The sequence below is a fragment of the Corvus cornix genome, chromosome 18 (genome assembly GCF_000738735.6).
Source record: "Corvus cornix cornix isolate S_Up_H32 chromosome 18, ASM73873v5, whole genome shotgun sequence".
Classification (NCBI taxonomy): domain Eukaryota; kingdom Metazoa; phylum Chordata; class Aves; order Passeriformes; family Corvidae; genus Corvus; species Corvus cornix.
Genome location: NC_046347.1, coordinates 6438552 through 6450980, shown reverse-complemented (window position 1 = coordinate 6450980; position 12429 = coordinate 6438552). Strand labels below are relative to the sequence as shown.

Here is a 12429-nt window from a genome sequence, read left to right as displayed (position 1 = left end):
CTCTTACAGCCTGATCACCAGCTGGTCCTACACACGCAAGCAGTGTCCTTGCTTCTCATACTCCTAGAAAAGTCGTTGGTGGCTTTTAAGACTTAGAAAATTGTTCTTCAATATCTTCTTCTGGCATGTCTTATTTTAGTTTTATATTTAACTGGTCTGAGTTTATCACCTTTTACATATTTCTTATTTGGACAGCATTTTTTGAAAGATGCTCCCTTACTTCCAGCCACCTCCTTTATTTCCTGAATTTGAAGTTTTCTGGCTTCTTTTCCCCTGTTTAAACAAAGGCTCAGAACAACCCAGAACACCTTAATTCTGGTGTCCATTTAAATAAGATTCTTCATTTCTATCTAGTTCTTCACTGGGTTACATAAAAATCAACTACACAAGGCTTTTCCTTCCTACAGAGATCTGAATTCAGTGCAGTGGGATACTTACTATGCAATCATAGAATCACTAAGGTTGGAAAAGACCTCTGATGTCATAGAGTCCAGCCCTTAACCAAACACCCCAGGCTGACCACTAAACCATGGCCCCAAGCACCAAGTCTACACATTTTTTGGATGCAAAAGGTGTTGCTTCTATAGTTGCTGCTAAAGCAGAGTCCTTGCCCTGCTCAGACCCAGTCAGTTCACACAGGATACTTGTCCACAGTCCTTCCAGGACCCAGACCTTTGAGTCCAGCATAATTTTTTATTACAGTCAAGCAATTCAGATGTCATACACAGCACACCCCTGTTCCCATCCTGGGGAAACTGCTGGTTCCCCTCAGCACAAATGCAGCCTGTTCCCTGCAGGCAATACCATTCTGCTTATCTGCAAGTTTGCTGTCCCAATGGAAGGACATCCTTCTGGGACATCATTCCCTCATTGCTTTCCTCTGGAGAGGGGAGGCTCGTATTTATTTTAGCAAATCCTTGGTACTCATCACCAGAGTAGCTCTCAATCCTTGTTTTATTGTTCTAGCTGCTTTTATTTCACTGCTGTTATGCATAGGTTTGGTAAAAGCCATCAGAATCTCTCATCCTGTTGTGTCATGCTGATACTCAAGCGTCTTCATTTATCTCAATATAAATTGTTCCCAGTAAATTGAAAAGAGCGCAGCTGCAATAAGATACAGACTGAATAAAGATGTCAGAGATTCCTGCACAGGTACAAAATTAAGTAATTCACTTCACCTTATAACACACACAAATCTGTTATCCCCAGTGTGCCAGCATACAGAGGAAATAAACTCTGAATTTTCTGTTAGGAGAAGGTTGAAGGCATTGGTCAGACACAAACTTACGACCTGATGTGTGTGGAACATGCCTGCAACAACTCAGCTCCCAAGCAGTGCAAGTTTAGGGGGATTTAGAGAGGAAGTACAGATGACACAGTTGCTATATTCAGGCTTTGGGTACAATAACCAGGAGCTGGAGCACCTTGTTAAATGAGATTTTGAGCTGGTATGTGGCTTGTGTGCAAACTGGAGTCACAGTAGCTCCTGTACAGCACAGGAACTGTCTAAAATGTTTCAGAGGTCCACGCACAAAAAAGCAGCATATTCCACACATGAGTAGATTTTTATGGAAATCCAACCTAATTGTGGGAAAGGAGACACTGTTTCATTAATGACTTAATCCCAAGTAGAACCTTGTCTGCTAGTTAAACTGGAATAAAAAATAATTAATAATTTTATATGTTTTCCTACATTCATATACCTAATTTCTTCAGACTAAACAGTTAATTCAGTATGTATGTTTAATTTAAGCCTTGGTTTCTTACATGAACCTTCTTAGATTTTTCTATTACGGTTCTGAATACTTTTAAATCACTTTAGGCATCTAAGCAGCAGCACTAATTACTTTAATTAAATGTAATCAGACATTAATATTGCTTAATATCCCCATCCTCTAGTTAACTTAGGTGTGCAGTGTCTAAGTCAGTCATCCTTAATTAACCCTGGGCTGAAGCACAGGCAGAGTCACTCTGATCAGTGGGGTGAGTGCAGCAGTGGGGAGCTTTTCTCTTTGTGTGCCCAGAAACAGCAGCAGGACTGGAGAGGTCCTGGAGCTCGAGTCTGGGGTGTTTAGGGAAGAATCAAAAATTTCAGCTCAGACTCACATGTCTGGGGACAGCTGTGACCTTTGCAGGGCAACACCACAACTCTGCAGCTCCCTCTCCTCAAGTTCCAGGCTATTGTGACAGGCACGGCACAGAATGCAGGGTTCCCTGTCAGGAACAGGAATGGCATTATTAAACATCCCCTCCTAGCAGCTCTTTTCCAGTGCAGCTTTTCTAGGTCAATCCCAGTTACATCATAAATTGTTTAACTATTATCAATTTGAAGGTAATGGGCTGACCTGTTTGGTTTGCTGTTTTGCTGTACTTACCCTTGTCTAGGTTTTTTATTTATTTTAAAAACTTGCTGAAGACTTGTTTTTGACCAATTTCAGGAATATTTCTTACCAGAATGGGTTTTTTTAGTAATACTAGAAACCACTGAAGCAATAGATTCCCCTTGTAATATTTTCCCCCTTGATTCTACAACTCTACAGTTTCATTAACTCGTTTTTTTAAATAACACCACAGGAGGATTTATCAGGGGAAACCAGGGTCTCTCAATTAACCTAAACTTTTATTTTAGGCGTCTGTATAAAAGGGATTTTCTCTCTTACAAAAGCTGAAGTGAGCTGCTGTGGTATTTCTCTTCAGAAAAAGCACAAGTAATTGTGAGATGGTTTGGTTTTAATTACACTAATTTTATTCAATTTCAGAGCATTAGCACTATTTTTTTAGTATATTCTGTGAGCTTCTCTAGGCTTCTCAGCCCAGAGTGGAAATGGGAATTGACTGGGAGGGCAAACAAAGGAGCCAAAAAACTTTTTAAGACCCTACTGCCAATTTATTTTTCAGATCACACAAAGTTTCACTTACTTTAAGGACCTTCCATCTGACCTTCTTTGGCAGCACACAGGGTTTGTTATTCAAATAAAAGACTGCTGACAGAATTTGATGTGGGCACCTGCAATTCCACCCATTTTGGGTGCTATTCCCTGACCATTGCTTTCCCGTGGTTGTAAAGAATTCCACTATCATCCCTCCTCTGAGATTTTCATGCAGTACATCCTAAGAGGAGTTGCTGAGTTGTCTTTCTCAGGTGTTAAAAAAAAGATAACTCACCAGCAAATATAAGGTATTAGTAGCACATAGTCACCTAAAATTTGTATGTAAGGCAGCTTTAAGCTCTGCTGGCTGCACCATGTTGATCATGGCTGTTAGAATTCACCTGCACCTGGAGCACCCTCTGTGGGCACAGACAGGCTGGCACCAAGAAAGAAAGAGTTTAACCTGAAAATTGAGTTTTCAGATATTTTGTAATAAGAGTTAACATCTGTAGATGATAACACCTGAGCTACTAGAGCAGGCAGATACTCAACAGCTGCAAAACACTTCCCATGACTCCTGCACGGACACTAACAGGGAGGTTTTGCTGTGCAAGCAGCAACCTAAGAATTCCCCAGAAAGTATATCTAATTTTGTAAAACAGTGACAGGAAATACAGATTAACCCAACCAAAGCTTTATACCTACATACATCCAAACTTTGAAGGCAAAAAGAACTGAGTTCTATGAAACACATTAGGAAAATGCTCACCAAGATCACCCTTTTCCTAGGACTACACTACTCAGACGTATTTTCCACCTTTCTCCCCTCCAAGGACTATCCTCTCAATGTGTTAAGCCAAACGTAAATGTGAGGTTCAAATCCAGCCAAAATTCTATGTGGCTCCCACTAGAGGAGCCAAAAACTATAATCAGGAGCAAACATTCACACTACAAAGTCCTGCATCCAACTAACCACAGCAACAAAAAAAGCTTTTTATTGCCCAGGTGGGTTGTTTTCAGCTCCACCCACCAGGCAAAGCACCTATCCTGCCCCAGGGCCCCAGCCTTCCCCAGTCTGGGTTTGGAGGCTTTGTCACACACAGTTTGGACATCAGAAGAACGCTTTGAGGCTTAAAGGCTATGAAAACTTTTAGCAATATGCAGAAAGAAAAAACTAAAGTCAAAAGACTCGCAACAAGATTTTGAAATTTCCAGCTGCTACACAAAACTACAGAACAGTTCTGATAAGGTTGAAGTTGCAGACACGAATCTAAATGTGTCCTTTGTGTATCTTGTGGTTGCACTTTACTCATTTACAGAAATGTTTTCAGCAACCAAAGAGAAGTCCAGGTTGATCTTGTCTGTAAATTGCAGGTGAGATGCAATGGGACCCTCAGCTGCAGTTCCCAGATAAGCAGCAATATGTAGTTACATTACGTTTTTTTTTTTCCCAGTTAGGAAAAGCAGGAAGGAACTCAGTTTATCCAGTCAGGGTTTCCTCCTTGTTCCAGGCCATTGCATGCCCAGGGAAGGATTACCCTTCCTCACCACCACAGCATGACTTCTCCAGCAAGATTTCTTCTAAATCAAAACTTTATGTAAAGAAAGATCTGGGTGAACAGAAATAGGTAGAACCTCTAGAGAGCAGTCCTGTTCTCCAGTATCACAGTGTGTGTTTCTCTTACAACATTTCTGTGTATTTTAATGAATTTCCTAAATATTTTAAGTATTTTTTTTTAAGTTGAGTAGAATGGAAGAGTTTCGGTCCAAGGACACATGGAATATATGCAAAGTTAGCATAAGGACTAGTGAGTCACTAGCAGGAGAAAGCAAAGCAGGCACAAAACTTTAAAAATATATAAAGAAGTTTATTAACAGACCTGAGCAATAGGAATTACTGCTCAGTAAATATTCTGTAATAGCAAAGGAGCTGTTTATTATGGAACCTGGGATTATATCTAAGAGGAAAAGAACCAACCCACCTTCTTTCCTGATACAAAACTATATGAAACCATATGTTTTGGTCTTTGTGTATGAAGTTTTAAATTTCAAATGCAAAATGAATTTGCCTGTTTTCAGTTTCAAAGTGTGTGCGCAGACAATCTGACAAGTTTAATTACCTGGCCATCTGCCTGGCATGTACTGCTCCAGTCTTTTCAGACTTCCCTTAAACTTGCACTTTCTTATATTTTGCAGTGCCCTCCTTTTGGGGTTTGGTGAACTCAGCTTGGAATCTTTGCTCTGTTGGGAAAAGGCAGTCACCTGTCAATATTGAAACCAGCCATATGATTTTTGATCCCTTCCTAACTCCTCTTCGCCTAAACACAGGGGGAAGAAAGGTAGGTGGTCTGTCCTGTTCTGGTGTACAAAATAAATGGAGTTGGTAGATTTAAAAAAACCTTTGCTATATTTTATATTTCTAAAGCATTTACTTTTATCTGGCAGCTCTGAGGCAGAATAACAATGTCGTGTGTTTTTATTAAAGATACTCCTGAAATAACTGAATGAATCAGTTCTGTTTATCCAGCTGAAAGGTTGATATTTCAATTCTGAAATTATTTTATAAATAGAACATCTTGAACCGGTTAGCAGTCTTGGCAATAGTCATTAGTTTATAATGGTTTTGTGTTGCTTTTCTTATGTTGGGGTGCTTAAAATGGTATTTTAAAGTATTTATTGCTTGTTCCATGCAGTTGTCTCTTACCCAATCTGTGGTACAGACCAATGCAGGTAAAGAGGCACCATGAGTTACAATATCAGAGCAAGCAGAGACTCCAAAAAAAGGTTATCTGAAAATCATTTATCTTCCCTTGTTGTCATGACAAACAAGATGTCTGCTGGAAACAGCGTGACATTCTAGGAATTTGGTCTGTGGAAGTACATGGAGGTTCTGGTGGCACATGTGCAAATACATCAGAATTGATGTGGGCTTCATCACAGAAATCATGAAATGGTGGTGGTGTTATTATTGAAGGACAGTAATGCTTCCAACTCTGGCCCAAATTTCAAGGTAATATATACATTTTGCTTTTTAAACAGAAATGTGTGGAGGGTTTTAGTTTTGATACAAAAAACCCCCCAAAAAACAAAACCTCAGAGTTTTAATGACTCTGCTATTACGTAAAGGCTTACACATTTCACATTATATATCTAAATTACAGAATGACAAACATGAAATTCAAGAATGTGGAAGTTGTCAGTGAGTCAAATGCAGGAGGTTCAGAATATTCAGTGTCTCCAGCAATTCTAAGAATTCAGCTGGGTTTTTGTAGCAGCTCAGAGTGAAGCAAATGTCTGATTGTTGATAAAATTTGGAGGCACTAACAAGGTGGGAGATGCTGTATCAGTAATGAGGTTCTTACCATGTTCACAAACACTGCCACTGATGACCTTCTGTCGTGTTACAAGACCAGGATTTGTTCTTGGTGTGATTTGTCTTAGAGAGGTTTCCAAAACGGTTAAATCCAAATTCTCCTTTGAGAAAAAGATTGCAATTTCGATGCCTTAATAAAAATTCTTCATTCATAGTTAAGGCTTCAGTGAGAATTTGATTTGGCAGGTAGTATATTTGTGTTCCCTTCCTCAGTAATGTTTTTTGTATGTTAAAAATAGAGGTGTGTTTCATATGGGCTGAAGCACTTCAGCTCTCAGAGCTCTGAACCAATTGCTATGGCAGCCCGGGAGTTTCTTAGACAAGACTTAACTGTGATTATGCTGTACATGAAAGGATTTTGTGGAACTGATCCTAAGAAAAATGATGAATAAATAAAAAAGGGATTTGATGTGGTTTCAAATCAAAGTTATAATAAGCTAGCTTACATGCACAGTGAACAAGAGAGACAGCTACTTGCACACAGAGTCACAATTATAAACCTCTTTTGGAAAAGGGGATGGGAGGAGACTCAAGCTCTAAGAGAGCAAGACGGAAGGAAATATATTTCTCAGTTCAGTTGTTCTTGGAACAGTAACTTCAAATTCTTTAAAAATTTTTTTGCTATTAATTTAGGAGTTCAGTTTTATCTGAGTTTGAAAAATATTTATTTAATTTTGAAAGCAACATTTCTACTTTGTGTGCTCCACTTTGGAAATTAACTTCTGAGGAACAGAAGTGGCTCACTCACAGGAACAGAATCCAAGACTGATCACTGTCTTAATACTTCCTCTTACCCCTGTCAGTCCTTGCCACTAATTTCCTCTGGGCTTTATTTTTAGTGGGGAGCATTGCTTAATTTCTGTAAGCCAGTTACCTGTTTAGTTCTCCCTTCTCACACCTTGGCAGACCAAAACTGTTCCATTCCACTACAGAGTTTGTGTCTAAGGTTTCCACTTAAGCACATCCCTTTCTGGTTCCTTTAGATAGTTTATTTTATTTCAGTGTTAGTAGTGGAAGCCTTTTAGTAAACCAGATTGAGACTTTCCTACAATTTTTTAGACTGCTTGGAAATAAAGCAATATTTTTCTTTTTCCTGAAGAGAAGAAATGGTCTGACAGGAGGGTATGAAGGACAGCATCACTGTTTTCCTACCCTGCAGCCTACAAGGGGAGGAAAGCCCAGTCTGTGGCCTATCACACAGCAGGTGACTTAATGGTTACTTCTGGTCTGAGGCTAAGAAGAAGATTCTTCCCATTCTATTCAGGAGTAAAAGGGATGGCAGTGCTATTTGCCAAATACTTATAACTCTTTGATCCAGTTTTTTGCAATAAGGTTGTGGGGAGCAGTGATATATTGCTTTTTGTGCTGGCCAACGACTGCAGGGCAGTATCAGTTCACACATTTACAATTCAAGCACCATCAGATGTTATTCTGTGTTATTCTGTATGTGTGATTCTTCATTTCCTGAGAAAGTGGCTTTTCAGGTCCTGAAGTCTTGAGTGTCATTGATACAGATAATTGGATTTCAAGATCCAGAATCTCAGCACAAGATATTTAATGAGTTTACATGCAGATAAATTCCCCAGAAGAAATGCTGCTTTTGAGGAAACTCCCCAGGTTCCAGTTCTCTCTCAGGCCCAGCTTTGTCTCTTGGTTATCCATTTTAATGAATTTAGCAAGCAGCCCATTTCAGATAAACAGCCCTTTCTGATAAACAATGCCAGCCCTTTTTCATTTGCAAATCACACTCCTCCATGTCACAAAGAATGGTAACCTGTTACTTTCTCTGCTCTTTTTGCCTTGGATTCACTTAAGCACTGAAGCAATCAGCACAACCAGTATCTTACGCTTAGGCAGGAAGCAAGTGGGTTTCAGTCTCCAAAGCAGGGATTTCCAGCCTGTCATGGATGATTGTGGTGGATGAACAAACCACCCCACTTCCCACTGACCTTGTCCTTTGCTGGGATTCCTTCCTCTGTGCAGCACTGCAAGAGCTCTGCCTTTGGTCCCCCAAATTTTGTCCCTTGCCTTTCTGTAGCCCATCTGTCTTTGGTCTCCTGGTTCCCTTTGGACTTAATTTCAAAAGCCCCATTTCTAAAATTCCTTAAGAATGAACTACAGTTCTTGGCCATACTTATTTTTTTCTTTTTCTCCTAAAAACATGCTGAGCAGCAGCATTTGCTTTAGACACCAAGTGCATCCCTGCCAATTAATTAAACCTTGCCACATCAGTGACCTTATGTCTTACGAATCATTGTAGGTCACACTCAAGAACTGAAATTGTTGCATAAAGCAGGTAAAGTCCTGTTTAAAACTACTTGATTTTTAAGGTAGGCAAGGACATTATACCTGTTGTTGACCTCTGGGGAAATAAAAGGAATTGATGTCTGCTGGCTAAGGACTGTTTCTCTGTAGCTCAGTGTGCATAAATGGATGTTACTCAGCAAGATCCACACATCTGCCTGCTCACATGGAGCATTAATGAATGCAATCACGTATTACTTAAATTAGTATCTTTATAAATAATTGGTTCATTCTATGCATCACAATATAATGGCAACATTTAGCAGCTTCTAAACTAAAACAGGGTAGGAGAAAAGAGATTTATGGGTTGAAATCAGTTAAATGGTTTCTGTGCCAGCTAGTTCTGATTCCATGCTGTTCAATCAATTCAGAGTATTACTAGCATTTTTCTCAAGAGTGCAATATATGAAAACTGCCAAGCTTTGCTTTGGTGATTACTAAAAGGACAGATACTGCTATGAACCATATTTCAGCACTGCAGGAATATAAAAAATGAATTGTTAGAAATGGTCCAGGAGGAATGGATAGCAATAAGACATCAATGTCATCTGTAAACTGACTTGTGATAAATTTTTAGAGGTCTTAATAATACGATTTTTGATTTAGAGTGGCTTTGGAAAGTCAAAAGTCTGATGCAAACATCAGAAACTTTAATGAATAAAAAATGAAACATAGTACTGCCGCTCAAATATTTTTTTAACGTTTCTAATGCTTCTGCAGTTCTGCATGTTCTGGAATGTGTTAGTGAGTGACCTGGTAGTGGAACCTGCAGGTTAAAGTAATTTGTTTATTCACCCTCATCATGGAATTTAGAACAGGACAAAAATGCTGCGTTTTATTTCAGAGGTACCTGCAGATTTTGCTGTTAGTAGATTGTGCATAGGGAAAAACACATTCAGGGTCTACATCTTACCCTATACTGGGACCTCTCTTTCCTTATTGCTTCAGTTGTCCTTGAGATTGCATCAGTTCGGAATATGTGACATCTTGGTGTGTTCTCACTTTCTGGTTGTCTCTGACACAGATCACCCATGAAATGAGTCCTGAACAGGCACAAGAATATAAATCTGCAGCTTCTTCATAGCATAAAGGGGTTTTTTGCTCCAGTGTAACTACTCTGCTTGACATTTTATCTTGTCTGGTGCCATAAAACAAGCTCACTGCTCTGTCGTGGGAAATTTCCTGGGAGATCCTAGACCTGGAGAGCAATTCAGTCCCCAAACAGCACTGTAGCCTCACGTTGCGCTGGAGATATGACTTCAATTTGGCAGCAGGACCTTTCAAATCACGTGTTACTGTCTCTCAGCTGCAGTTGCATGGTGATTCAAAGCAGTCCGTGGTGTCCTAGCAAAGGTGCCTGTGCTGTCCCTGGAAATGCACTCAGTGGTTGTAATCAGAAACATCAACAGGATCTGCTTTTCTGGACACTGGGCAGCAGATCCATTAGAAGGTTAAAGATGTTATTGAAGCTGAGCTAACAGATCCCAGCCAAAGGTCTTGCCCATCCTTTCTCCCTCCTCATGTTTATTTCAATAAGTTGCTTTCCACTTTTCAGTCCCTAATGATGAGACTTAGAAAAAAAAGATTGGAGCAGCAGCTGGCCTCTAGCTACAGTTTGATATATTCAAAGGAATTTTCACATTTGCCCACACTGCTTAATGCCCCTTTCCTTTTTACTAATAGACACCGTGTGCTGCATTGACAGTATTTTATTTGGATTTATTTCATCCTGCACTTAGGTCTATTTATAAACCTAGATATTTATTTCAAGCCTTGCAGAAGTAAAAGTAACATATACCTTGTCTGTGTACGTGATTCTCTACTTAGGGCTGTAGTCACTGGTACGAAAAAGGCTGAAGATTTTTTTCTCTCACACTGATCCTGTTGTTGTAGTAAAGGTGTGCAAGTCTCCTCACACCATATGCTTTAAATGAAATATAGTTTTGTATTTTAGCACTGTTAAAACACATTTCCTGGACTCAAAATGATGATTCTTTGCTTTTTTTTCTTGTTACAAACATTAATAAATGTATGACATATTGAAATGTAGTAAAATATAATAATATGTTATTTAAAGTGGGTATTTTTGACACAATATCAATGAAATGTTGTTAACTGAGAGCCCACTGTAATGGATGGGCATGTTCCATGTCATTTTGTATACAGAATTTGAAGCATATTATCAAGGTCAGGATATCTGGGGAAGGTGCAGGCATGTCCAGGGTTGTTGTTCAGCTGCCACCAGTTCAGGAGGCAAAACCCTTGCCATGCCAAACAGAATTAGTAAGAATCCATATCCCTCTCCTCCTGGTAAATCCTGACCTCAGCATTTACAAGTTTGTGTCTGCAGTTCAATGGCAAAAGGCTGCAATTTCTGTACATTGGAGATTTCTTTTTCTTCTCAGAAGGCAACTGTTGGTTACCTGTTCTGGTCAGTCCATCCTTTAGGATGGTGCCATTCAGGACTTTGAGTAGCTACGTTGCTATGTGGCTGCCACCCCCTGTGTCTAAAATGGCTCTGGGATTCTGCAAGTGTGGATTAGCACATAAGTGGGGACTTGATAATGTGTGTAAGGTGTCAGCTGCCCATCTGGGCAGGTGCCACACTTTGACTGAAGCTGTTTGTGGCAGCAAGGTGCTGATCCAGCTTTCCAAAGAGCTCGGCAAACAGCAGGCACAGGGATTTCTGGTGGCAGCTGTGAAGTGGGAGCTGTCAGGGCCTCAGTTCCTGACAAATTGGACGTAGCCATTAACGAAGTGAGGAAAAAGATTCTTTTTTTTTTTTTTTCTCACTTTCATCCAAAATGGTTAAATCAAGAAATCACCACATATTCAGCAGGGATTTCTGCCTTGCAGCTGGAGCAGGTACTGTGTGAGACACACGTCAGCTCTGCTGTGAGATAAATGACACTGCTGCCAGGGTAAAAAAGGTGCCATTCCCAATTCTGAGTAGCAGTTTGGTGCTGGATAGAAGTGCAAGTTCATTGTTTCTCCTCCCAGAACTGTTAATCTGTGATGGTTGAAAATTGAAGCAGGCACAGTTTGCTTATAAATGGAAGAATTAAACTATGTATTTTAGGATTAGATGCTAGAAAGGAGCTTAAGGGGAAAAACTGAAAAACTGTCGTCAATGAACGGTATCTAATAATCAAAAACAAATCTGTGGATCAGCAGCTCCTCATCTAATTGGGATCTGGAGGGTGGAGCAGTGGAAACATTTAAGCTGTGTGTCATCCAGCAGGCTGAGGGAAACCATCAGTACATGGTTCTGCAGCAGAGGAGGAAAATGTACATAAATTGGGGGTAAGAAACTGTTCTTACTATAACAGTGTGTGTTACAGGGGCTTATAGACCTTAGAAGAAAACTGGAAAGATGAAATAATCCTTTTGCATGTACCCTTTTTTATTTGGGATGTGTTGTTCCTGTACAGAAAGTGACAGAGACTCAGAGCTCGTAGTGGTACTGTTGGTGTGTGGTAGCCCTGTGTCACTTAGGTAAGTGTTTAAATCAGTACCTCTTTGTCTGTGTTATGTAATTTCCAACTGAATCAATTAGAAATAAGCATTTTTACCTCCAGCTTTTTTATCAAGTCATTGCTTGTGTCCCTGAGCAACAAACAGACCCAAACTACCAGGGTAGGTCTGACAATGGAAATTTCAGCTTTTATGATGGGAAGATAAGAGAAGAAAGTTTAACTTGACTGCCAAAAATCATTGAGCAGCTTGTTTTATCTGGAAAATGTGAAGAAGGAGATGAAAATAAGCATTTTCTCCTGTAAGCTTGCATAGAAGAAGAATGTGTTCTGCATTCTTATTCACTGTAACAACTCAGTGCCACCTGTCTCAGGGAGGCTGTTCAGCAGGAGAGGATGTTTCACAGAA

General features: G+C 39.8%; 1 protein-coding gene across 3 annotated transcripts in view; it reads left to right on the top strand.

Moving 5' to 3' along the window:
* The window catches only part of CA10 (carbonic anhydrase 10), a 188507-nt gene that overhangs the window by 70379 nt on the left and 105699 nt on the right, over window positions 1–12429 (top strand). For all 3 annotated transcript variants that reach the window (XM_039562227.1, XM_039562229.1, XM_039562228.1), the window contains exon 4: window positions 5067–5209. In XM_039562227.1, the coding sequence (XP_039418161.1) occupies window positions 5067–5209 (143 nt within the window). The remainder of the gene's footprint in view (window positions 1–5066; window positions 5210–12429) is intronic.